At 46.4% G+C, this 27,959-nt stretch overlaps 1 protein-coding gene across 1 annotated transcript in view; it reads right to left on the bottom strand.

The window, feature by feature from the left end:
• LOC126252739 (troponin C, isoallergen Bla g 6.0101-like) overlaps positions 1 to 27,959 on the bottom strand; it is an 81,133-nt gene that overhangs the window by 41,341 nt on the left and 11,833 nt on the right. Inside the window, exons 4-5 of the mRNA XM_049953642.1 lie at positions 14,427 to 14,546; positions 10,107 to 10,238 (exon numbers count right to left, since the gene is read on the bottom strand). Coding sequence (XP_049809599.1) covers positions 10,107 to 10,238; positions 14,427 to 14,546 — 252 coding nt within the window. The remainder of the gene's footprint in view (positions 1 to 10,106; positions 10,239 to 14,426; positions 14,547 to 27,959) is intronic.

Below are 27,959 nucleotides of genomic sequence, written 5' to 3'. Positions count from 1 at the left end.
AAAATTTGTAGTTGGTGTGATTAATGGCAGCTAGCATTAAATGTGAGAAAATTTGAGTTAATGCGGCTGAGCCGGCCGTGGTGGCCGAGCGCTTCTAGGCGCTACAGTCCGCGCGACCGCTACGGTCGCAGTTTCGAATCCTGCCTCGGGCATGGATGTGTGTGATGTCCTTAGGTTAGTTAGGTTTAACTAGTTCTAAGTTCTAGGGGACTGATGACCACAGAAGTTAAGTCTCATAGTGCTCAGAGCCTTTTTTGAATGCGGCTGAGTAGAAAAAACCAACCGGTAACGTTCCGATACAGCATTAGTAGTGTCCCGCTTGACACAGTCACGTGGTTTACGAGGTGCATTCAAGTTCTAAGGCCTCCGTTTTTTTTTCTAATTAACTACTCACCCGAAATCGATGAAACTGGCGTTACTTCTCGACGTAATCGCCCTGCAGACGTACACATTTTTCACAACGCTGACGCCATGATTCCATGGCAGCGGCGAAGGATTCTTTAGGAGTCTGTTTTGACCACAGGAAAATCGCTGAGGCAATAGCAGCATGGCTGGTGAACGTGCGGCCACGGAGAGTGTCTTTCAGTGTTGGAAAAAGCCAAAAGTCACTAGAAGCCAGGTCAGGTGAGTAGGGAGCATGAGGAATCACTTCAAAGTTGTTATAACGAAGAAACTGTTGCGTAACGTTAGCTCGATGTGCGGGTGCGTTGCCTTGGTGAAACAGCACACGCGCAGCCCTTCCTGGACGTTTTTGTTGCAGTGCAGGAAGGAATTTGTTCTTCAAACCATTTTCGTAGGATGCACCTGTTACCGTAGTGCCCTTTGGAACGCAATGGGTAAGGATTACGCCCTCGCTGTCCCAGAACATGGACACCATCATTTTTTCAGCACTGGCGGTTACCCGAAATTTTTTTGGTGGCGGTGAATCTGTGTGCTTCCATTGAGCTGACTGGCGCTTTGTTTCTGGATTGAAAAATGGCATCCACGTCTCATCCATTGTCACAACCGACGAAAAGAACGTCCCATTCGTGCTGTCGTTGCGCGTCAACATTGTTCGGCAACATGCCACACGGGCAGCCGTGTGGTCGTCCGTCAGCATTCCTGGCACCCACCTGGATGACACTTTTCGCATTTTCAGGTCGTCATGCAGGATTGTGTGCACAGAACCCACAGAAATGCCAACTCTGGAGGCGATCTGTTCGACAGTCATTCGGCGATCCCCCAAAACAATTCTCTCCACTTTCTCGATCGTGTCGTCAGACCGGCTTGTGCGAGCCCGAGGTTGTTTCGGTTTGTTGTCACACGATGTTCTGCCTTCATTAAACTGTCGCATCCACGAACGCACTTTCGACACATCCATAACTCCATCACCACATGTCTCCTTCAACTGTCGATGAATTTCAATTGGTTTCACACCACGCAAATTCAGAAAACGAATGATTGCACGCTGTTCAAGTAAGGAAAACGTCGCCATTTTAAGTATTTAAAACAGTTCTCATTCTCGCCGCTGGCGGTAAAATTCCATCAGCCATACGGTGCTGCCATCTCTGGGACGTATTGACAATGAACTCGGCCTCATTTTAAAACAATGCACATGTTTCTATCTCTTTCCAGTCCGGAGAAAAAAAATCGGAGACCTTAGTACTTGAATGCACCTCGTAAATACACTCCTGGAAATTGAAATAAGAACACCGTGAATTCATTGTTCCAGGAAGGGGAAACTTTATTGACACATTCCTGGGGTCAGATACATCACATGATCACACTGACAGAACCACAGGCACATAGACACAGGCAACAGAGCATGCACAATGTCGGCACTAGTACAGTGTATATCCACCTTTCGCAGCAATGCAGGCTGCTATTCTCCCATGGAGACGATCGTAGAGATGCTGGATGTAGTCCTGTGGAACGGCTTGCCATGCCATTTCCACCTGGCGCCTCAGTTGGACCAGCGTTCGTGCTGGACGTGCAGACCGCGTGAGACGACGCTTCATCCAGTCCCAAACATGCTCAATGGGGGACAGATCCGGAGATCTTGCTGGCCAGGGTAGTTGAGTTACACCTTCTAGAGCACGTTGGGTGGCACGGGATACATGCGGACGTGCATTGTCCTGTTGGAACAGCAAGTTCCCTTGCCGGTATAGGAATGGTAGAACGATGGGTTCGATGACGGTTTGGATGTACCGTGCACTATTCAGTGTCCCCTCGACGATCACCAGTGGTGTACGGCCAGTGTAGGAGATCGCTCCCCACACCATGATGCCGGGTGTTGGCCCTGTGTGCCTCGGTCGTATGCAGTCCTGATTGTGGCGCTCACTTGCACGGCGCCAAACACGCATACGACCATCATTGGCACCAAGGCAGAAGCGACTCTCATCGCTGAAGACGACACGTCTCCATTCGTCCCTCCATTCACGCCTGTCGCGACACCACTAGAGGCGGGCTGCACGATGTTGGGGCGTGAGCGGAAGACGGCCTAACGGTGTGCGGGACCGTAGCCCAGCTTCATGGAGACGGTTGCGAATGGTCCTCGCCGATACCCCAGGAGCAACAGTGTCCCTAATTTGCTGGGAAGTGGCGGTGCGGTCCCCTACGGCACTGCGTAGGATCCTACGGTCTTGGCGTGCATCCGTGCGTCGCTGCGGTCCGGTCCCAGGTCGACGGGCACGTGCACCTTCCGCCGACCACTGGCGACAACATCGATGTACTGTGGAGACCTCACGCCCCACGTGTTGAGCAATTCGGCGGTACGTCCACCCGGCCTCCCGCATGCCCACTATACGCCCTCGCTCAAAGTCCGTCAACTGCACATACGGTTCACGTCCACGCTGTCGCGGCATGCTACCAGTGTTAAAGACTGCGATGGAGCTCCGTATGCCACGGCAAACTGGCTGACACTGACGGCGGCGGTGCACAAATGCTGCGCAGCTAGCGCCATTCGACGGCCAACACCGCGGTTCCCGGTGTGTGCGCTGTGCCGTGCGTGTGATCATTGCTTGTACAGCCCTCTCGCAGTGTCCGGAGCAAGTATGTTGGGTCTGACACACCGGTGTCAATGTGTTCTTTTTTCCATTTCCAGGAGTGCATCTGGTCGTAATGTAGCAAAGCGATATGACATGGTACAAGCATGTGAAGGCTGTGTAAGGGAAGACGAATAGTCGACTTCGGTTATTGGGAGAATTTTAGAAAAGTGTTGTTCATTTGTAAAGGAGACTGTATATAGGACGCTGGTGCAACCTACTCTTGAATACTACTCAAGTGTTTGGGATCCGTACCAGGTCGGATTGATGGTGGACATCAAAGCAGTTCAGAGGCGGAGTACTAGATTTGTTACCGGTAGGTTCGAACAATACGTTAAGTCTTACGGAGATGCTTCAGGAACTCAGATCGGAATCCCTGGAGGGAGAGCGACGTTCTCTTCGAAGAACAATTTTGAGAAAATTTAGAGACCCGGTATTTCAAGCTTATTGACGAAAGATTCTACTTCCGCCAACGTGCATTGCGAGGAAGCTCCATAAACGTACGATACGGGAAATTAGGGTTCATTCGGAGGCATACATACAATCGTTCTCCCCCGCTCTATTTGCGAGTGGAACAGGAAAGGAAATGACTAGTAGTGGTACAGGATACCCTGCGCCACGCATTGTACTTGGCTTGCGGGGTATCTATGTTGTTGTTGTTGTGGTCTTCAGTCCTGAGACTGGTTTTATGCAGCTCTCCATGCTACTCTATCCTGTGCAAGCTTCTTCATCTCCCAGTACCTACTGCAACCTACATCCTTCTGAATCTGCTTACTGTATTGATCTCTTGGTCTCCCTCTACGATTTTTACCCTCCACGCTGCCCTCCAATGCTAAATTTGCGATCCCTTGATGCCTCAAAACATGTCCTACCAACCGATCCCTTCTTCTAGTCAAGTTGTGCCACAAACTTCTCTTCTCCCCAATCCTATTCAATACCTCCTCATTAGTTACGTGATCTACCCACCTTATCTTCAGCATTCGTCTGTAGCACCACATTTCGAAAGCTTCTATTCTCTTCTTGTCCAAACTGGTTATCGTCCATGTTTCACTTCCATACATGGCTACACTCCATACAAATACTTTCAGAAACGACTTCCTGACACTTAAATCTATACTCGATGTTAACAAATTTCTCTTCTTCAGAAACGCTTTCCTTGCCATTGCCAGTCTACATTTTATATCCTCTCTACTTCGATCATCATCGGTTATTTTGCTCCCTAAATAGCAAAACTCCTTTACTACTTTAAGTGTCTCATTTCCTAATCTAATCCCCTCAGCATCACCCGATTTAATTTGACTACATTCCATTATCCTTGTTTTGCTTTTGTTGATGTTCATCTTATACCCTCCTTTCAAGACACTGTCCATTCCGTTCAACTGCTCTTCCAAGTCCTTTGCTGTCTCAGACAGAATTACAATGTCATCGGCGAACCTCAAAGTTTTTACTTCTTCTCCATGAATTTTAATACCTACTCCGAATTTTTCTTTCGTTTCCTTTACTGCTTGCTCAATATACAGATTGAATAACATCGGGGAGAGGCTACAACCCTGTCTCACTCCTTTCCCAACCACTGCTTCCCTTTCATGCCCCTCGACTCTTATAACTGCCATCTGGTTTCTGTACAAATTGTAAATAGCCTTTCGCTCCCTGTATTTTATCCCTGCCACCTTCAGAATTTGAAAGAGAGTATTCCAGTTAACGTTGTCAAAAGCTTTCTCTAAGTCTACAAATGCTAGAAACGTACGTTTGCCTTTTCTTAATCTTTCTTCTAAGATAAGTCGTAAGGTTAGTGTTGCCTCACGTGTTCCAACATTTCTACGGAATCCAAACTGATCTTCCCCGAGGTCCGCTTCTACCAGTTTTTCCATTCGTCTGTAAAGAATTCGCGTTAGTATTTTGCAGCTGTGACTTATTAAACTGATAGTTCGATAATTTTCACATCTGTCAACACCTGCTTTCTTTGGGATTGGAATTATTATATTCTTCTTGAAGTCTGTGGGTATTTGGCCTGTCTCATACATCTTGCTCACCAGATGGTAGAGTTTTGTCATGACTGGCTCTCCCAAGGCCATCAGTAGTTCTAATGGAATGTTGTCTACTCCCGGGGCCTTGTTTCGACTCAGGTCTTTCAGTGATCTGTCAAACTCTTCACGCAGTATCTTATCTCCCATTTCATCTTCATCTACATCCTCTTCCATTTCCATAATATTGTCTTCAAGTACATCGCCCTTGTATAAACCCTCTATATACTCCTTCCACATTTCTGCCTTCCCTTCTTTGCTTAGAACTGGGTTGCCATCTGAGCTCTTGATATTCATACAAGTGGTTTTCTTCTCTCCAAAGGTCTCTTTAATTTTCCTGTAGGCAGTATCTATCTTACCCCTAGTGAGACAAGCCTCTACATCCTTACATTTGTCAACCGAGCGGGGTGGCGCAGTGGTTAGACACTGGACTCGCATTCGGAAGGACGACGGTTCAATCCCGCGTCCGGCCATCCTGATTTAGGTTTTCCGTGATTTCCCTGAATCGCTCCGAGCAAATGCCGGGATGGTTCCTTTGAAAGGGCACGGCCGACTTGCTTCCCCATCCTTCCCCAGTCCGATGAGACCGATGACCTCGCTGTCTGGTCTCCTTCCCCAAACAAACCAACCAACCTTACATTTGTCCTCTAGCCATCCCTGCTTAGCCATTTTGGACTTCCCGTCGATATCATTTTTGTGACGTTTGTATTCCTTTTTGCCTGCTTGATTTACTGCATTTTTATATTTTCTCCTTTCATCAATTAAATTCAATATTTCTTCTGTTACCCAAGGATTTCTATTAGCCCTCGTCTTTTTACCTACTTGATCCTCTGCTGCCTTCACTACTTCATCCCTCAGAGCTACCCATTCTTCTTCTACTGTATTTCTTTCCCCCATTCCTGTCAATTGTTCCCTTATGCTCTACCTGAAACTCTCTACAACCTCTGGTTCTTTCAGTTTATCCAGGTCCCATCTATGTAGATGTATAAATTCGCACTATTACAGAGAGGTCCAGTGACTGCAAAGAACAAGCACAAACTGTCGTAAAATTACCCTCCTGAGACAACAGAACATTGTGTAATACTACTTCGAAATTACTAATATTGCAGTAATTGAACAATTTTCCAACTTCATGATCCTTATAAACATAGTTATCCGTCAGTTAGATAGGAATAAATTGCTCTGTAATGGAAAATGGCTATGAAGACAAATACAGGCGTATTGGAGTGAGTGAAGTATGATCCAGGCAAAACAATGCATAGGGGAAAAAACGGGTGCAACCAGTTTTCCGGAACACAACTTTGCACCGTTATTCAGAACGGAATATTATGACCATCATCATCATCATCTGCATTGGATTTTTAGCATTTTGCTAAATGCCAGAATCATAATCGCCAAAATGGACGTTAAACTTCCTGTAAGTCAGGCTCGTCCAAACTGTGCCCCCGGCGAATTCGTATGTTGTCGCAGTGGCCGAGCCGTCTCGCTTAGCTGGCCGTGCGGATCGCCCGAACGCCAGCCGATAGAAATATTTGTTCGCCCGTTTTCCCTTCGGGCAGAGGATGTCTCACAAGAGCTTTAACTAGAGCTGATTGACCTGCACTGCCATATCCGCCTGACGGACCGCTTTCTTACGCGTTAAACTTTGGGTGACTTTCACAGCTGTCTTCCACAAGAGAAATATCCTCTATTGCCCAAGCACGCGGTCAAAGTTCTCTCAATGTTTGGTTCCACGTATATTGGTGAGCGCTTTTTCTCTCTTTTAAAACTTGCTAAAACTAAGAACCGTTCATTCCTTGGCGATAAAAATTTGACCAGTTCTTTGAGGTTAGCAGTCCCACAGAATATTGTACCAAGCCTAGACAAAATAGTTTCCTCGAAAAAGAAAAACGTGTAAAATGTTAATTGTCTTCTTTCACAATGTTGACTGTAAGAATTAAGGAGCTTTATAACCTTAATTCTATTTTAATAAGTTTTCAAACTTGGTCAATTAAAATTATTACTTACAAAACAGCAAACTAAGGATCCAATTTCTAAACTGTGAAAAGGGATACAAAGAATTGTAGCATGAAGTATAACAAAAAATACTTACTTGTAACCACCAACAGTAACAATGAGACTCTATATCCCTTACATAAAATTAATTCTAAAAGAGAATATTTTGTTTACCTTAGATCTGACCGCGTGACAGTCCAGCGCAGAAGAGCAGTGCTGAGTAGAGATGGGCAAAACTGTTCTTTTCAGAGATTGGATCAGAACTGTTCACTCCCTGAAATGAATTAGCTCTTTTTCATGACTCACCACTCATTTACAATAGAAAATAAATGGAAGGCACATTGCCCTTTAAACTTGGTTTATTCCAGTACTATACCTGTATTTTGATCTTATTTGATCCTATTTTGAAGTAACACAGATAATGAGTAAGAATTTTGTATTGTTTATTGAAATTTCCACGATATGACAAAGTTTTTGATTATTGATTTATTTTGCACTATCGTGGTTTTTTGGGTGATCGGAAAATGTTGTAACTTCAGATTTACATTAACAATATATTTGGCTATAATGTATTAAAATTTCATTAACCTCATACAAATACATCGCAAGCCATATATTTTTAAAGTGAACGTTTCCTTCCGAAGACGCCTAAAATCGCAAAATCCGTACCAGAATAAGAAAAAAAATATAAATTTGACTGTAAAACGAGTGCTGCATATAGCCTTACGCAGAATAAAACAAGGAAAATATTGGTGTATCACATTTTGCGATACGTTTATCGGTTCGCTCGTAATTAAAGCGTAAATTCGAGTGTCCATAATAAAAATCCTATGGTAAGAGGAGTCATCAGGAACCTAATCTAATCAGTTTAAACAAATAAAAATAAAATAAAAGCGATTGATGTATACATAACATAATAATGTAATATACATAGCGGTATTACTACGAAGAACAATATCCAGTGGGGACGAACTCCGATGCAGAGGCGCTGAGTCGAGCAGGTCGAGCCGCGAGCTGTATTACTGCATGAGCTGAGACCGCAGAGACCAGAGTGACACCAGAGTCGCTTTGCTCAACGCTCTGGCTAGAGTCGAGACGGTGGGGTGAGCGCTGAGCGGGCGAGTTCCGAGGGTGGGGGGAGCGGTGAACTCACCCGCTCCGAGACAAATCGTCCGTTCCCTTGCGAGCAGGTTTTTGCAAGTAGTTCCTATGTTATCCGCTAGGTGGCTCTCTGTCCTGTTGCTCGCATCAACTGCCCAGAGGGCAGGACGTTGGACTGAAACGATCGCCAACAGAGTGCGATGCGAAGTTAAGCTGCGCCAGACACTGCACACGGCAGACGACGCACAGAGACGGCGCGGCATATGTGAAACACAAAATCCAATGGGGCACTGCACAATGCAGGCAGCCAAGGTAGAAGAAAGGGCAGAGGCCGGCGCTGGCTCTGTTGTGTGGCATGCACTGTGCTCTGACCAGCAGAGGCGCTGCTGATTTGCTCCGTCTCTCTCTCTCTCTCTCTGCCGTGGGAAACGTTTGGAGCTACCGTTCTTTTTTTCTGAATCACTGATTGTTCACTCCTTTGAAAGATTCAACTCTATGAATTAGTTCAAGAGCGGATCCCCCATCTCTAGTGCTGAGCGGTCTCACTCAGTCTGCAGCTCTCTCTCTCTCTCTCTCTCTCACCAGGCGCAATTCTTGAATGAGCTTGCTGTAAGTACGAGGTGCATTCAAGTTCTAAGGCCTCCGATTTTTTTCTCCGGACTGGAAAGAGATAGAAACATGTGCATTGTTTTAAAATCAGACCGCGTTCATTGTCAATACGTCCCAGAGATGGCAGCACCGTACGGCAGATGGAATTTTACCGCCAGCGGCGAGAATGAGAACTGTTTTAAGTACTTAAAATGGCGACGTTTTCCTTACTTGAACAGCGTGCAATCAATCATTTTCTGAATTTGCGTGGTATGAAACCAATTGAAATTCATCGACAGTTGAAGCAGACATGTGGTGACGGAGTTATGGATGTGTCGAAAGTGCGTTCGTGGGTGCGACAGTTTAATGAAGGCAGAACATCGTGTGACAACAAACCGAAACAACCTCGGGCTCGCACAAGCCGGTCTGACGACACGATCGAGAAAGTGGAGAGAATTGTTTTGGGGGATCGCCGAATGACTGTTGAACAGATCGCCTCCAGAGTTGGCATTTCTGTGGGTTCTGTGCACACAATCCTGCATGACGTCCTGAAAATGCGAGAAGTGTCATCCAGGTGGGTGCCACGAATGCTGACGGACGACCACACGGCTGCCCGTGTGGCACGTTGCCGAGCAATGTTGACGCACAACGACAGCACGAATGGGACTTTCTTTTCGTCAGTTGTGACAATGGATGAGACGTGGATGCCATTTTTCAATCCAGAAACAAAGCGCCAGTCAGCTCAATGGAAGCACACAGATTCACCGCCACCAAAAAAATTTCGGGTAACCGCCAGTGCTGAAAAAATGATGGTGTCCATGTTCTGGGACAGTGAGGGCGTAATCCTTACCCATTGCGTTCCAAAGGGCACTACAGTAACAGGTGCATCCTACGAAATTGTTTTGAAGAACAAATTCCTTCCTGCACTGCAACAAAAACGTCCGGGTAGGGCTGCGCGTGTGCTGTTTCACCAAGACAACGCACCCGCACATCGAGCTAATGTTACGCAACAGTTTCTTCGTGATAACAACTTTGAAGTGATTCCTCATGCTCCCTACTCACCTGACCTGGCTCGTAGTGACTTTTGGCTTTTTCCAACAATGAAAGACACTCTCCGTGGCCGCACATTCACCAGCCGTGCTGCTATTTCCTCAGCGATTTTCCAGTGGTCAAAACAGACTCCTAAAGGAGCCTTCACCGCTGCCGTGGAATCATGGCGTCAGCGTTGTGAAAAATGTGTACGTCTGCAGGGCGATTACGTCGAGAAGTAACGCCAGTTTCATCGATTTCGGGTGAGTAGTTAATTAGAAAAAAAATCGGAGGCCTTAGAACTTGATTGCACCTCGTACTTTGATAATGGCGCAAAAGTCCATACCTTCGAAATCAACGGTCCCGGAGCCGTCCGAGTCGATCTCCTCGATCATCATGTCGAGCTCTTCCTGCGTGATCTTGTCGTCCAGCTCTCGCAGGATCTCCCTCAGGACTCCGGTCGTGATGTAGCCGTTCCCTGTAAACAAAAGGACCCTGTGACCTCGGTACACGGCGATGCGTAGAAGCACTGGGAAATGCACTGCTTGTAATTTGATTGGCCGTTCTGACAGTATTTCCTGCATCAACAACTTTGTTTAGCAAATTTCGTAACAGCACGTGGCGATGGGTACTTTACCTGCCTACCAAGATTTGCTACTATAGATCGTCGATGTTTAGGCATCGAACTGTTTAACTAAACGAGTGTGTCCAATAGCAAGTAAACTTCAGAAAATCGCTTGCAAAAACTACTTCTGAAAAGTTGTTTGACGTAGAAACACCCCCGGCAAGCCGACTTCGCGCAAAATTCGTCAACTTGCAAAAGTAACTTCCGTAAGCTTCTTGCTACAAGTACTTGACGAACTGGCCAGCTGCTGGAAGTTTTTCTCAAACTTGCAGAAGTTTAGTGTGCTCATTACCGGCAAGAAAATGTCAGTGTCGAAAAGGAGAAGGGCGCAAAGACTGACGGCCCAAAACAGATGTACCACTGCAACCCCTAAACGTATATAATCGACCACCACAATCAAAGAAGCCCGAAATTAATTTACAGACTTCCTTCTTTCACGAGAAGGGGAAGCAGAATGGCAGTAGAGAAGTCTTTAAATTTTGGCTGATTTTTAATTGTAGCATAAGCAAATATGCATTGCGTTTGTAATAAAAGTAATAGGCGAAGAGAAATTAAAAGGCCACATATTAAAGGCCATCTCTTGGTGGTACAACTTGCCGCGTTTTTGTAACCTGTTATCAAATATTTGATTCCACAATTAACAAGGGATGGTCGAAACTAGCATACTACATTCTCAGAAAGATTTTAGTCTGATCGAATTTCTCTGATTTCGCCAGCACGAGTCGCTGGCATTCTCAAAGGTTTATCCCCCATCAACAGTCTGCCACCGGCAATGGAGCGTGGACCTCCGACAAACTGCTGGCTAAACAGTAGAAAAATCGTTATACACCGTCCGAAGATCCGCGAGACAGAAGCCAACAGGCAACACATCAAACTGAATCATTTTCATGTATCTTACACACTGAAGTGCCAAAGACACTGCTATAGACATGCGTATTCAAAGAGAGAGATTTGCAAACAGGCAAAATACGGCACTGCGGTTGGAAAGGCCTATATAAGACAAGAAGGGTCTGGCGCAGTTGTTCGATCGGCTACTGCTGTTACAATGGCAGGTTATAAAGATTTAAGTGAGCTTGAACGTGGTGTTATAGTCGGCGCATGAGCGATGGGACACAGCATCTCCCAAGTAGCGATGAAGTGGGGATTTTCCAGTACGACCATTCCACGAGTCTACTGTGAATACCAGGAATCCAGTAAAACATCTAATCTCCGACATCGCTGCGGCCTCAGAAAGAACCTGCAAGAACGGGACCAACGACGACTGAAGAGAATCCTTCAACGTGACAGAAGTGCAACCATTCCCCAAATTGTTGAGGATTTCAACGCTGGGCCATTAACAAGTGTCAGCTTGCGAGCCGTTTAACGAAACATCATCAATATCGCCGTTCAGAGCCGAAGGTCCACTCGAGCACACTTGATAACTGCACGACACAAAGCTATACGCCTCGCCTGGGCCCGTCAACACCGACATTGGACTGTTGATGACTGGATACATGTTGCCTGGTTGAACAAGTCTCGTTTCAAATTGAATCTAGCGGATGAACGTGTACGGCTATGAAGACATGGAGCCTGCATGTCAGCAAGGGACTCTTCCCGTTGGTGGAGGCTCTGTAATGGTGTGGGGCGTGTGTAATTGAAGTGATATGGGACCCCTGATACGTGTAGATAAGACTATGACAGGTGACACGTACTTACGCATCCTGTCCGATTATCTGCATCCATTCATGTCCATTGTACATTCCGATGGACTTGGGCAATTCCAGCAGGACAATGCGACACCCGACACGTCCAGAACTGTTGCAGAGTGGCTCCAGGAACACTCTCCTGAGAGCGGCGCGGGGTAGCCGCGCGGTCTAGGGCGCCTTGTCACGGTCCGCGTGGCGCCCCCCGTCGTAAGATCGGGTCCTCCGTCGGGTATGGTTGTGTGTGTTGTACTTAGCGTAAGTTAGTTTAAGTTAGATGAAGTAGTGCGTAAGCTAAGGGGCCGATGACCTCAGCAGGTTGGTCCCATAAGCACTTACTACAGATTTCCAAATTTTTTACTCTTCTGAGTATAAACACTTCCACTGGCCACCAAAACCCCCAGACATGAACATTATTGAGCATATGTGAGATGCCTTGCAGCGTGCTGTTCAGAAGAGATCTCCAGTCCCTCGAACTTTTGCGGGTTTATGTACAGCCCTGCAGGATTCATGGTGTTTATTCCCTCCAGTACTACTTGTAACGTTCCCTGGCAAACTCACGATATTAATAAAATAAAATTTATTTGTACCATATACGCCGCTCTGAGCAATCTGTATATACTGTAATTATTTAACAAAAATATTATTGAATTTTGTGTAAAAGACATTTGTTATTATCGTAATATTTTTTGTAGTAATATTCTTTCTGTATTTAGGATAGTAATTTTTCTATATTTATTATGTGATTGTAAAATGTGTCAGTATCTGCGATAACAGAGATGTGAAATTTAGCCAGAGGAGAATAATATTGTCAAATTACAAAGAAATGTTAATTGTCAGCAGTCGTATAAAAGAACCATGTACAGCGTATTCTTTGGTCTTATGTGTGTAGATGCGAATGCGAGAAGAAGCTGTGTTGAAGCGATTCATGAAAGGGTAGATGTCTTTTGTCTCTGTCTAGACTTAGCCGCCATTAGAGGAGGCGTTACGAATTAATGTGAGTTCAATTATTGTTTGATCTAAATATATCAGAATTTATCAAAAGTGTGTATTATTAATGTCAATTAGCTTGCCCATGTCATCTATATTATTTCTTTGAAGAATTTTCAGCATTTTTAGCGGAGTTGCTGGGCTGTGCCGCGACCGATCGATTTGCAGCGGCGGCACATTTAAAAAATTGTTCCGCTAAAGAAAAAATCAACCAAACCCGTAAATCTGGAACAGATAGATAAAAATTAACAGTGAATTAAGAAATTGTTCTTCCTTTACAGTGATCCTGAGACTTAAGAATTTTTAACCTAATAATACATTTGTGCATTCGTAGACGGATAGTTAATGTTAGTTAACATTGAAATTTAACAATTTTGGTTCTTTCAAATAGCTTAAATGTATAGCGAAGTAGGTTTGATCAGTGATAATTAAATGTCGGCTTGGCAATAATTAACCATTTTCTGCTAATAGAGATAATCTTGTGTTCTATAGTTAACGCCGGGATAGAATTCAGTAATTATTTAACAAAAAAATCCACTGCATTTAGAAAATGTGTGCCAAGGCCGAATGATATAAAGGATTTAATTCTCAACTAAATATTCTTAATCAGTTAATATGAGTTCACGTAATTTTTAAATGTACGTAATTCTTTTGAAAGTGAAATTTTTTTATTACCACACGTAAATAAGAGTGAGGTTCTACAACAAAGTTCGCACGCAAAGAAAGTAAGGTAAAGGTAAAGAAAATTAACTTAAAAGCAAAATTTATTATTCTTTAACGAAATTTCATTCAGCATCGATTTCGTTAAATACTTCAGACATTAGTCGAGTCCATGCCATATCGAGTTGCGGCACTTCTGCCTGCTTTCTGGGGCCCTACACGATTTTAGGCATTTGTACCAGTTTCATTGGCTGCTCAGCGTACATCCAATGGATTTCGTAATTGATTTACGTAAAGTCTAATGTAGCAAACAACAAGTCACTTTTGTCTGACTTCCGCACAATATTTCAGTAATTAATAAAAAGGGCTTATTTCAATAGTGGTACAAGTCCATTACCTCCACGTTTCTGCCTATAATGCTTCTGAAATTAATGATCCAAACAAACAGAAAGAAAGGTTCATCTCCAGCAGGAAGCCATATGCTTGAATATTTCTGGTATGTCAACTGCAGGTGTTTCAGCGCTCATTTAACTTTAGGACTCTGTATCTCAAATTGAACAAAAATGGTCTTGCACCACTATTGAAGTAAGCTCTTCAATTGCCCCTTTGTTTTGAATTTGAATGCAATCTTTGAACGCAGTGTCTGCCCATCGAAAATAAACTAGGTTGATTCCTCAGGGTGGGCGCGCCGTTGCGGTCCACAACTCACCCTCCTTGTCGTACAGGCGGAATGCCTCCCGCAGCTCCTCTTGCATCGCCTCCGCGTCCTCCTCAACCAGGAACCTGGCCGCCAGGATCACGAACTCGTCAAAACCCAGTTGGCCCAAGCCTGCAAACACAGGAGGGAGCGTTTGAGAGGTTACTCTAGCTAAGGCGAGACCAGCAAATCATGCAGCCGCGTGTGAGTGTGTGTTTCTGGAATGTGAACATTGGTTGGCTAGCGGGTAAGCAGGGGTGATGCTACAGATACGAAGAGCTGAGGGTCATTTCTCGGTCGGTTCTGCGATTTTATTGAGAGTTATTTTTTGCTTCTTTCACCTGAGGCCATGGTTCCATAGCGCGAAAAATCTGATTGCGCTGTGTTTCGGAGTCCACGTTTAATTTTATGTTTCCACGTAAGTAGCTATATACTCTTTTTCGACTAGATTTGCTATTTACAGAATGAGATTTTCATTCTGCAGCGGAGTGTGCGCTGATATGAAACTTCCTGGCAGATTAAAACTGTGTGCCGGACCGAGACTCGAACTCGGGAGCTTTGCCTTTCGCGGGCAACTGCTCTACCAACTGACCTACCCAAGCACGACTCACACCCCGTCCTCACACAGCTTTACTTCTGCCAGTACCTCGTCTCCTACCTTCCAAACTTTACAGAAGCTCTCCTGCGAACCTCGCAGAACATCCCCCAGGCTGTGGCTAAGCCATGTTCAAATGGTTCAAATGGCTCTGAGCACTATGGGACTCAACTGCTGTGGTCATAAGTCCCCTAGAACTTAGAACTACTTAAACCTAACTAACCTAAGGACAGCACACAACACCCAGCCATCACGAGGCAGAGAAAATCCCTGACCCCGCCGGGAATCGAACCCGCGAACCCGGGCGTGGGAAGCGAGAACGCTACCGCACGACCACGAGATGCGGGCGGCTAAGCCATGTCTCCGCAATATTCTCTCTTTCAGGAGTGCTAGTTCTGCAAGGTTTGCAGGAGAGCTTATGGAAAGTTTGGAAGGTAGGAGACGAGGTACTGGCAGAAGTAAAGCTGTGAGTACCGGTCGTGAGTCGTGCTTGGGTAGCTCAGTTGGTGGAGCACTTGCCTGCGAAAGGCAAAGCTCCCGAGTTCGAGTCCGGCACACAGTTTTAATGTGCCAGGAAGTTTCATAGATTTGCTATTATTCCTACCTTTCTCACCTCAAAGTGATTTCATGAATTACCATCCTCGACGAAACATCCGTACCCAAAGACTGGAAAGTTACACAGGTCACACCAATGTTCAAGAAAGGCAATATGAGTAATCCACTAAGTTACAAGCCCATATCATTAACGTCGACATGGAGCAGGCTTTTAGAACATATATTGTGTTCGAACATTATGAATTACCTCGAAGAGAACGGTCTATTGAGACATAGTCACACGGATTTAGAAAACATAGTTCCTGTGAAACACAACTATCTCCTTACTCACACAAACTTTTGAGTGCTATTGACAAGGGATTTCAAATTGATTCCGTATTTCTAGATTTCCAGAAGACTTTGGACACTGTACTCAGCGGCTTGTAATGAAATTGCGTGCTTATGGAATATCGTCTCAGTTATGCTACTGGATTCGTGATTTCCTGTCAGAGAGGTCACAGTTAGTAGTAACGGGCGGACAATCGTAAAACAGAAGTCATATCTGGCGTTCCCCGAGGTAGTGCTGTAGGCCCTGTGCTGTTCCTTATCTATATAAGCGATTTAGGGTTCAAATGGTTCTGAGCACTATGGGACTTAACATCTGTGGCAATCAGTCCCCTAGGACTTACAACTACTTAAACCTAACTAAGCTAAGGACATCACACACATCCATGTCCCAGGCAGGATTCGAACCTGCGACGGTAGTAGTCGGGCGGTTCCGGACTGAAGCGCGTAGAACTGCTCGGCCACCGCGGCCGGCTAGTGTGAGGTCATCCACATCAGTGCTAGAAGCAATCCGTTGATCTTCCGTTATTATTGTGAAGGTGGTGCGACGAACTCTCTGCCGGGCACTTATGTGTCCTTCTTTCCTCGTAATTCAGTTTTTGCATTACATCTCGAAGTATCGTTTTCCTTAGAAATATCGCACTCATCTTCCCCTCGTAATATTGTCGTATTTCATGGAAGATGCCTTCATTTACAATGTTGTACATGTAAGCAATTTTTAACGTTGAACTGTAATATCATAATTGTCTGGCAAAATCCTTCCGGAAATTTCCACGGAGATGTGTAACTTAAGACTGCGTCCCCCATGAACAACAGTGACATACACTCCTGGAAATTGAAATAAGAACACCGTGAATTCATTGTCCCAGGAATGGGAAACTTAATTGACACACTCCTGGGGTCAGATACATCACATGATCACACTGACAGAACCACAGGCACATAGACACAGGCAACAGAGCATGCACAATGTCGGCACTAGTACAGTGTATATCCAGGCTGCAATGCAGGCTGCTATTCTCCCATGGAGACGATCGTAGAGATGCTGGATGTAGTCCTGTGGAACGGCTTGCCATGCCATTTCCACCTGGCGCCTCAGTTGGACCAGCGTTCGTGCTGGACGTGCAGACCGCGTGAGACGACGCTTCATCCAGTCCCAAACATGCTCAATGGGGGACAGATCCGGAGATCTTGCTGGCCAGGGTAGTTGACTTACACCTTCTACAGCACGTTGGGTGGCACGGGATACATGCGGACGTGCATTGTCCTGTTGGAACAGCAAGTTCCCTTGCCGGTCTAGGAATGGTAGAACGATGGGTTCGATGACGGTTTGGATGTACCGTGCACTATTCAGTGTCCCCTCGACGATCACCAGTGGTGTACGGCCAGTGTAGGAGATCGCTCCCCACACCATGATGCCGGCTGTTGGCCCTGTGTGCCTCGGTCGTATGCAGTCCTGATTGTGGCACTCACCTGCACGGCGCCAAACACGCATACTACCATCATTGGCACCGAGGCAGAAGCGACTCTCATCGCTGAAGACGACACGTCTCCATTCGTCCCTCCATTCACGCCTGTCGCGACACCACTGGAGGCGGGCTGCACGATGTTGGGGCGTGAGCGGAAGACGGCCTAACGGTGTGCGGGACCGTAGCCCAGCTTCATGGAGACGGTTGCGAATGGTCCTCGCCGATACCCCAGGAGCAACAGTGTCCCTAATTTGCTGGGAAGTGGCGGTGCGGTCCCCTACGGCACTGCGTAGGATCCTACGGTCTTGGCGTGCATCCGTGCGTCGCTGCGGTCCGGTCCCAGGTCGACGGGCACGTGCACCTTCCGCCGACCACTGGCGACAACATCGATGTACTGTGGAGACCTCACGCCCCACGTGTTGAGCAATTCGTCGGTACGTCCACCCGGCCTCCCGCATGCCCACTATACGCCCTCGCTCAAAGTCCGTCAACTGCACATACGGTTCACGTCCACGCTGTCGCGGCATGCTACCAGTGTTAAAGACTGCGATGGAGCTCCGTATGCCACGGCAAACTGGCTGACACTGACGGCGGCGGTGCACAAATGCTGCGCAGCTAGCGCCATTCGACGGCCAACACCGCGGTTCCTGGTGTGTCCGCTGTGCCGTGCGTGTGATCATTGCTTGTACAGCCCTCTCGCAGTGTCCGGAGCAAGTATGGTGGGTCTGACACACCGGTGTCAATGTGTTCTTTTTTCCATTTCCAGGAGTGTATATTTATCGTAAGTATTATATGTCATTTCACTTTCTGACCTCCCTCTATACAGAAAAACTTTTTCCACCATACTACGAATAACTTTAAGCAAAAGTAACATCGGCGATTAGTAACATGCAGTAGAGCTACTTAGGAGCATTCTAACAGTGCGCCAGGTGCAATATAAATTATCATTATTGTTTCGAAAGTGCTGAGGTACTGAATGTGGAAATCACCGTTTGGTTACAGAATGAAATCTTCACCCCGCACCGGTGTGTACGCTGATGTGAAATTTCCCGACAGCTTAACACTGTGCGGGACCGAAACTCGAATTCGGGACCTTTGCCTTTCGCGGGCATACGTCCTACCGACACTGCTACCCAAGCACGACTCACACAGCCTTAACCTGCCCCAAGTTCCATATCATGGCACACTCTGCTACAGAGTGAAAATTTCATTCTGGAAACATTCCGCAGGCTGTGGCTAAGTTATGTCTCCCAAATGTCCTTTCTTCCAGGAGTTTTGGATGTATGAGATGAGCTATTGGGGGACGTAAAGCTGTGAAGACAGGTCGTGAGTCGGGCTTGGGTAGCTCAGATGTTGGCTATGAGGATTCAGGCGGTTTTTGGGTGCTATGTAAGCTTCGGACAGCTATTTAAGGTACGAGGTACATTCAAGTTCTAAGGCCTCCGATTTTTTTTCTAATTAACTACTCACCCAAAATCGATGAAACTGGCGTTACTTCTCGACGTAATCGCCCTGCACACGTACACATTTTTCACAACGCTGACGCCATGATTCCATGGCAGCGGCGAAGGCTTCTTTAGGAGTCTTGTTTTGACCACTGGAAAATCGCTGAGGCAATAGCAGCACGGCTGGTGAATGTGCGGCCACGGAGAGTGTCTTTCATTGTTGGAAAAAGCCAAAAGTCACTAGGAGCCAGGTCAGGTGAGTAGGGAGCATGAGGAATCACTTCAAAGTTGTTATCACGAAGAAACGTGCGTAACGTTAGCTCGATGTGCGGGTGCGTTGTCTTGGTGAAACAGCACACGAACAGCCCTTCCCGGACGTTTTTGTTGCAGGGCAGGAAGGAATTTGTTCTTCAAAACATTTTCGTAGGATGCACCTGTTACCGTAGTGCCCTTTGGAACGCAATGGGTAATGATTACGCCATCGCTGTCCCAGAACATGGACACCATCATTTTTGCAGCACTGGCGGTTACCCGAAATTTTTTTGGTGGCGGTGGATCTGTGTGCTTCCATTGAGCTGACTGGCGCTTTGTTTCTGGATTGAAAAATGGCATCCACGGCTCATCCATTGTCACAACCGACGAAAAGAAAGTCCCATTCATACTGTCGTTGCGCGTCAACATTGCTTGGCAACGTGCCACACGGGCAGCCGTGTGGTCGTCCGTCAGCATTCGTGGCACCCACCTGGATGACACTTTTCGTATTTTCAGGTCGTCATGCAGGATTGTGTGCACAGAACCCACAGAAATGCCAACTCTGGAGGCGATCTGTTCAACAGCCATTCGGCGATCCCCCAAAACAATTCTCTCCACTTTCTCGATCGTGTCGTCAGACCGGCTTGTGCGAGCCCGAGGTTGTTTCGGTTTGTTGTCACACGATGTTCTGCCTTCATTAAACTGTCGCACCCACAAACGCACTTTCGACACATCCATTACTCCATCACCACATGTCTCCTTCAACTGTCGATGAATTTCAATTGGTTTCACACCAGGCAAATTCAGAAAACGAATGATTCCACGCTGTTCAAGTAAGGAAAACGTCGCCATTTTAAGTATTTAAAACAGTTCTCATTCTCGCCGCTGGCGGTAAAATTCCATCTGCCGTACGGTGCTGCCATCTCTGGGACATATTGACAATGAACACAGCCTCATTTTAAAACAATGCGCATGTTTCTATCTCTTTCCAGTCCGGAGAAAAAAAATCGGAGGCCTTAGAACTTGAATGCACCTCGTACAGTACAACACGCTTACCCTCCCAGCACTAGTAGGGGGCGTTTAGTCAACGACCAGATGAGGCGAATGCCATGTTTATTAATACCATGCTGGAACGGTGGGACGGCAGGAATCACTCCCTTACGGGGACGATTATCGAAGAACTAGTGCCAACATCGCATCTTCCCCCAGTCAGTGTCGGCCATATACCTCCCCCGGTAACGTACGTGCGCACATTCATCGCTGAACGTAGTTGCGTTCTGGAGCATTTACCGACGTCCCGAGAGCCGACATCGAAGGATGTGCACCATCTGCTTCTTCGACAGATCTGCAAACCGGAAATCCAACGAATGACAGAAAGAACGCAAAACATTTGGCGGATTCGCCCATGTGTCACGGACGACCACCAGCGAGGACTTGGCTGTCAGGATTCTGGTGAGAAAGATCATAGCGTTCATGCGGCGCACTGTACATACAGCAATATCTTTCGAGACTGTACGTTTTCTAGAGGAAACGTATTTTCCGCATTATAAGACAAACGTAGTTGCGTGGATCACTGGTATGACGGTCCATTACGTATATAGAGATACACATATGAACGTACTGGATTACTGGCAATGCTTACTAGACGGACACACAAAACTCTTACAGCTACGGAAGTACAAGGACAGGCGTGCAAATTTCCTAGGAACGGTTTTTGCGGACCCACCAGATAGTTGGGGTGTGCCAGGTGCGCAAAGATGGGCGGCGGTGTTTGTGGAACCGAGCAAGATGAGTGATCAGCTAAGGAAAACTACGCGAGTATGCGCCAGGAAGAACTAAAAGTTGCACAGCTAGCAATGGGATGTTTCTTTAAATTTTGTTTTAATACACGAGGGCTATCCGGAAAGTAAGGAACGATAGGTCACCGAAATGGAAACCACAGTGAAAATCAAAACTGTTTTATTTGCAATGGTTAGCTACACCTTCCAGCTACTTCTACACACAGTCGCCGCTCAGACTCAGACATCCGTCGTAGCGTTGTACGGATTTTTCAATTCCCTCGTTATAGGAGACAGCCGCCAGTACTGTTCGACAATTTTCTACTGTGGACTGCAGCCCGTTTTCTGTGTCAAAATATTGTCTTTATAGCCAGCGGTTCATTTGAGCAGAGATGGACCTCAGGGGTAGCCGCTTACGGGCTGTATTGTGGGTGATCAAACACTTGCCACCGAAAACGCTGCTGGATTATCTCCGTTGCCCCTGCAGAGTGCGGCCGAGAATTGTCGTGTGGAACGAACCGCATGACGGTTATGTTATGTGGATTGCATAGCTTCAGGCGAAATCTTTCCCCAAGCCCTCATGCTTGAAGGGAGGCGCTAATTTCCAGCCACCTTTACGTTCTCACTGTGAGCTCAGAACTGAAAAGAGCGACATGAAGCGATCGACGGGCGTTCTAGACACAGTGCCCAACGCATCTGTGCAAAGCTTCATCAGATTTTCACTGCATTTTCCATTTCGCGGCCGATCATTCCTTACTTTCCGAATAACCCTCGTGTATAAACAAGTTTTTAAAGGTGCCGGAGGTGCCCTACTTTGACTTTGTTGTTATTTCCTGCTGCATTTTCGGACTGCAGCAAGGTTCCATCCAGGACTTATAATGTTATAACAACACATAACGGTTTTGTGAATAATAAAGCTTTTTGTTTCTCCTACATTCCTTAAAAAATAAAATAAAAAAAGTCGGCAGAGCTCTTCCTCGCGAAGGGCAAAGAGGCTGAGTTCGAGCCTCTTTCAGCACATAGTTCTTATCTGCCAAGAAGTTTCACTGCGTAGTTAATCAATATAAAGAATTTAGATTCATCTTGTGGACTGGTATTTGCTTAAATATTGTATGTATGTATCTTTGCTTAAAGATTGTATGTAGTGTGAGTACAAATTCATAATGGAAAAATTGTCTATAAAATATTACTGACCAAGAAATTTTTTCTTCACATTAATTCCTTCTATACTGTTGTCATGCATTTCTGTTAGAGGTCGCTTATTCATTACCATAGATATTATTATTATACCATACAAATTTCAGTGTTTATCAACTGAGGAAGTCTGGTTAGAGGTTGAAGGCCTTAATATTGCTATCTGAAACAACTGTATAAATAAGTAAATGATGCTACATCTGATCAGTATATAACACTTTTTAAAGAGGAATCTCAATGTACCGTTAGGAGACAATGCTATAACAGTTTATAAGCTAAACAAAAAGATAAGTCCGAAGAAATAATCCAATCCTAAAAAAGCAGATCGAAACAGCTGTGAGAACTAAAGAATAAATAGTATAGATATTGGAAAGATTATAAACAAGAGACTGACAGTAGTGGCTGTCGTATTATGAAGGTCACAGATTAGTTTTACAGAAGGAAGATGGATTTCCTGACGTACGCAAGTAGTTTTTAAAGTTTTTACGAGTAGCTGTGGAACTGTGACACCAATCTTTTTTTAATGGAACTATATTTTTTGCAGTACCGAAAAGAGACATCGAAGAGCAATTCAACGACATAACATATGTGAAACTTGTTCATATTGTAGCGCAAAGTTTCTATATTTGCAAAGACAGCCGCGCGGTTAGAGGCGCCATGTCACGGATTTGCACGGCCAGTCGCGCCGGAGGTTCGAGTCCTCCCTCGGGCATGGATGTGTGTATTGTTCTCAGCATAAGTTAGTTTCAGTAGTGTGTAAGTCTAGGGACCGATGACCTCAGCAGTTTGGTCCCTTAGGAATTCACATTTGAACATTTCTAAAAACAGATCACCAGGGCTTGGCAGCATCATAAAGCCTTTCCGCAATACAAAATTTACGACATTCGCGTCAATCGAATAGTGCTCCAGTTTTTCGTCTGCCTTGTACACTGCCGGCCGGGGTGGCCGAGCGGTTCTAGGTGCTACAGTCTTGAACCGCGCGACCGCTACGGTCGCAGGTTCGAATCCTGCCTCGGGCTTGGATGTGTGTGATGTCCTTAGGTTAGTTAGGTTTAAGTAGTTCTAAGTTCTGGGGGACTGATGACCTCAGATGTTAAGTCCCACAGTGCTCAGAGCCATTTGAACCATTTTGAACCTTGTACATTGCGAATGAATAACTAAGTTGTCTGATCGCTAAAACAGCAGAAGACCGACCTACGGGCTTCAAGCGCACATGTGAACATATGAAACATATGAGAGTCACGTGTTCTCTTACATTTCATTCTGTAGGGGAGACTGCGGAAGGGCGTGTGAGACGCTGTTACCTTGTTACTTTGTAAGGTAGTAGTTGGTTGGTTGTTTCGGGGAAGGAGACCAGACAGCGAGGTCATCGGTCTCATCGGATTAGGAAAGGATGGGGAAGGAAGTCGGCCGTGCCCTTTCAGAGGAACCATCCCGGCATTTACCTGGAGTGATTTAGGGAAATCACGGAAAACCTAAATCAGGATGGCCGGACGCGGGATTGAACCGTCGTCCTCCCGAATGCGAGTCCAGTGTCTAACCACTGCGCCACCTCGCTCGGTGTAAGGTAGTAGTACTTTGTACATTACAAGGAGCCTTTCCCTCCAATATTACATGATTAAGCGACTACAAGGAGATATGAAATAGGTACTAATTCGTTATTGATTAATTCATATTGTTTGTGCATTTTGGGTGACTGGGTAGAAGCAATTCTGTACTAGCTCAGTGTAAGAGAGAGTGGGAGCGTGTGGTTATACCAAACTGTTTTCCTTCCGCGAAATTCTTAAGACGCATAGCTGAGGGCATAACTATCGGTCCGTGGTGGCAATCTTTGTAGAGTTCGGCGGTGAATAGGGGCAGCAGTTTAAATGTAGAGCACGCACGCATGGCGTGATCCTGAGGAACGTGTAACCAACTTGACGCACATTGTTAGGTTATATTTCGTTGATGAAGTAGGGAGATATTCCAGGAACTTCGGCGCCGAAACCGAAATTTAAGTCGGAGATTGTTCGGAACGCGGAAGAAAGCGACTTCCAGAAACATGATTCGCCACCCACGTTTAAAGAGGAGGGGAACCGAGACTTGGTAGAGGAAACGCAGGATCAGTCTGCCATCTTCGTCGTTTAGATCGGACGCGCTTTGCGCAGATTACAGACAGGCTTGCCGTCTTGTGCTCTTTTGTAGTAGATAGCTGTTACGACACTGTACTTGCGGCTGTACTTGGCATTACCCGAACTTCACCCCACGGCCTGAGTTGGCGTCTGGTTCAGCAAAGAGTGATAGAGAGCGCTTCATCTGATGTACAGTGAAGTTACAAGGCAGTACTGGTTGAGCAGTATTTGGACCGCAGTCAACCATTCAAGGTTTCCGAGTCATGTTCCAGAGATCTGAGAGGCTTCAGCAGAGCTGTTGCCTTCTGTATCGCCGCATTTCTACGATACCTGTGATATGCGTACGGTCTGACGATGATTAATCTGATGTTCACAGCTGGACACACGTGGCAAAGGCCAGAACGTTGTATTTCACTTTTGACTTGCTGTTTAGCAATGTAGTTTTGCGATTTGTGAAAATTTCATGCTGATGAAGGCACCCCTAGTAGGTGTCGAAATGTAGGTCAATGTACCTACCAATCACGCGCAACCGGTCGGCTGTAAAATACTATGTTGAAAGTAGTATACGGTTGCTAAGTAACAGCCATGTTTAAAACTACAACTATTCTTTCGGCACTCACATTTCACATTGCTTAATAGGGTAGTAATTTCTTCTGATATTTCTTACATTGGGTGTGATGTCGGTAATTCCATGTGTATTATCAGCAGATTGCAAGCGTTAAACAGGGCAGGGCTAAGCAGTGAAGGACCAATACCAAGGCAGCGAAAATCTGTACTTTATATTATTTCAGAGAATATTAATTTTGTCAGTGATTTCAATATCTACGGGTTCAGTATTAAAAAGATGTGATGAAGATAACAACATTGGATCTTTCGTAGGTAGTAATTTACCCTGATCATTTCATTTACTTGTGTTTGATTTTTTGATGCAGTATGACTTTTGAGTCAGTTTGAAGGGGACAGGCAACTTGTCTGCTTATCCTGAATAACTAATTCTCCGCAGGATAAATCTAGGAAACGGATGGGCAAACCATTGGCATTTTGACAGATTAATGGAAATAAGATTAATGAGCTCTTACTGAGGGTACATACACTCCTGGAAATGGAAAAAAGAACACATTGACACCGGTGTGTCAGACCCACCATACTTGCTCCGGACACTGCGAGAGGGCTGTACAAGCAATGATCACACGCACGGCACAGCGGACACACCAGGAACCGCGGTGTTGGCCGTCGAATGGCGCTAGCTGCGCAGCATTTGTGCACCGCCGCCGTCAGTGTCAGCCAGTTTGCCGTGGCATACGGAGCTCCATCGCAGTCTTTAACACTGGTAGCATGCCGCGACAGCGTGGACGTGAACCGTATGTGCAGTTGACGGACTTTGAGCGAGGGCGTATAGTGGGCATGCGGGAGGCCGGGTGGACGTACCGCCGAATTGCTCAACACGTGGGGCGTGAGGTCTCCACAGTACATCGATGTTGTCGCCAGTGGTCGGCGGAAGGTGCACGTGCCCGTCGACCTGGGACCGGACCGCAGCGACGCACGGATGCACGCCGAGACCGTAGGATCCTACGCAGTGCCGTAGGGGACCGCACCGCCACTTCCCAGCAAATTAGGGACACTGTTGCTCCTGGGGTATCGGCGAGGACCATTCGCAACCGTCTCCATGAAGCTGGGCTACGGTCCCGCACACCGTTAGGCCGTCTTCCGCTCACGCCCCAACATCGTGCAGCCCGCCTCCAGTGGTGTCGCGACAGGCGTGAATGGAGGGACGAATGGAGACGTGTCGTCTTCAGCGATGAGAGTCGCTTCTGCCTTGGTGCCAATGATGGTCGTATGCGTGTTTGGCGCCGTGCAGGTGAGCGCCACAATCAGGACTGCATACGACCGAGGCACACAGGGCCAACACCCGGCATCATGGTGTGGGGAGCGATCTCCTACACTGGCCGTACACCACTGGTGATCGTCGAGGGGACACTGAATAGTGCACGGTACATCCAAACCGTCATCGAACCCATCGTTCTACCATTCCTAGACCGGCAAGGGAACTTGCTGTTCCAACAGGACAATGCACGTCCGCATGTATCCCGTGCCACCCAACGTGCTCTAGAAGGTGTAAGTCAACTACCCTGGCCAGCAAGATCTCCGGATCTGTCCCCCATTGAGCATGTTTGGGACTGGATGAAGCGTCGTCTCACGCGGTCTGCACGTCCAGCACGAACGCTGGTCCAACTGAGGCGCCAGGTGGAAATGGCATGGCAAGCCGTTCCACAGGACTACATCCAGCATCTCTACGATCGTCTCCATGGGAGAATAGCAGCCTGCATTGCTGCGAAAGGTGGATATACACTGTACTAGTGCCGACATTGTGCATGCTCTGTTGCCTGTGTCTATGTGCCTGTGGTTCTGTCAGTGTGATCATGTGATGTATCTGACCCCAGGAATGTGTCAATAAAGTTTCCCCTTCCTGGGACAATGAATTCACGGTGTTCTTGTTTCAATTTCCAGGAGTGTATATCTGTCAAGGCACTCATCACATTGCATTATAAAATCTATTGCGTTAATGAAGCTCTCCGTCTTGAGGCCACAAGTAGCCCATCGGGATCATCCGACCGCCGTGTCATCCTCAGTGAGGTTGCGGATAGGAGGGGCGTGTGGTCAGCACACCGCTCTCCTGGTCGTTATGATGGTATTCTTTGACTGGAGCCGCTACTAGTCGGTCGGGTAGCTCCTCACTTGGCATCACGAGGCTGAGTGCACCTTGAAAAATGGCAACAGCGCATGGTCACCCATCCAAGTGCCGGCCATACCCGACAGCTCTTAACTTCGATGATCTGAGGGGAACCGGTGTATCCACTGCGGCAAGGCCGTTGCCATTGCGTTAAATAGATCACTAATAATATACCTATGGCCAGTCCCCACCATCACTAGCCAGTGGACAGCCATAGGGGACGATCAGAAAGTTTCAGTTCGAAGACTGTACAGTTCAGAAGGTCGTACAGTCCAGAATCGGTATTGCCAATGTGGCAAAATCTCAGCGAGCATTAAGACAATTATCCCATCAACGCACCAGTTTGATGATAAACATTTGGTAAAACACCGTATCCTGCTGCGTGAAGGAATCCGCATCTGCCTACTGCATATCCTCGTCCAAAATGAATCTTCGACACTTCAAGGCCTTTTTTAAGTTGCCGATGGTGTGATAATTGCATGGGGAGAGATCAGTATTATAGGGCGGGTGTTCGACTGCCTCCCATTTGAGTTGGCGTAACGTCTGCCTTACGATATCTGCGATATGGGAATATGCATTATATACTTGTCGCACCATTCTACAACGTTGGTTTCCGACAGATATGCTGCCCCGTACACATTATTCATTCTCCAGTGGATGTCTGTCAGTGTTTATCATTCGACAGCCAAGAAAAGAATAACAGCATGTTGGTCCTGTTTGGACCCGTTCGGTAATAACGTCGCTATAGTTCACGCTTCCGCATGTACGACAGGCACGTCCGAAAAGCACGAATGCCACACTAATTCCTTGCCTGAATGTTGGTGCTTATACGAGGGCAGTTCAATAAGTAATGCAACACATTTTTTTTCTCGGCCAATTTTGGTTGACAAAACCGGAAATTTCTTTTGGAATATTTTCAAACATTCCCGCTTCGTCTCGTATAGTGTCAGTGACTTCCGACAGGTGGCAGCGCTGTACGGACCTGTTAAAATGGCGTCTCTAACGGATGTGCGTTGCAAACAACGGGCAGTGATCGAGTTTCTTTTGGCGGAAAACCAGGGCATCTCAGATATTCATAGGCTCTTGCAGAA

This window comes from Schistocerca nitens, chromosome 4 (genome assembly GCF_023898315.1).
Source record: "Schistocerca nitens isolate TAMUIC-IGC-003100 chromosome 4, iqSchNite1.1, whole genome shotgun sequence".
NCBI classification, from domain to species: Eukaryota; Metazoa; Arthropoda; class Insecta; order Orthoptera; family Acrididae; genus Schistocerca; species Schistocerca nitens.
The sequence above is the reverse complement of the archived record's forward strand: the minus strand, read 5'-3'. Positions and strand labels throughout refer to the sequence as shown.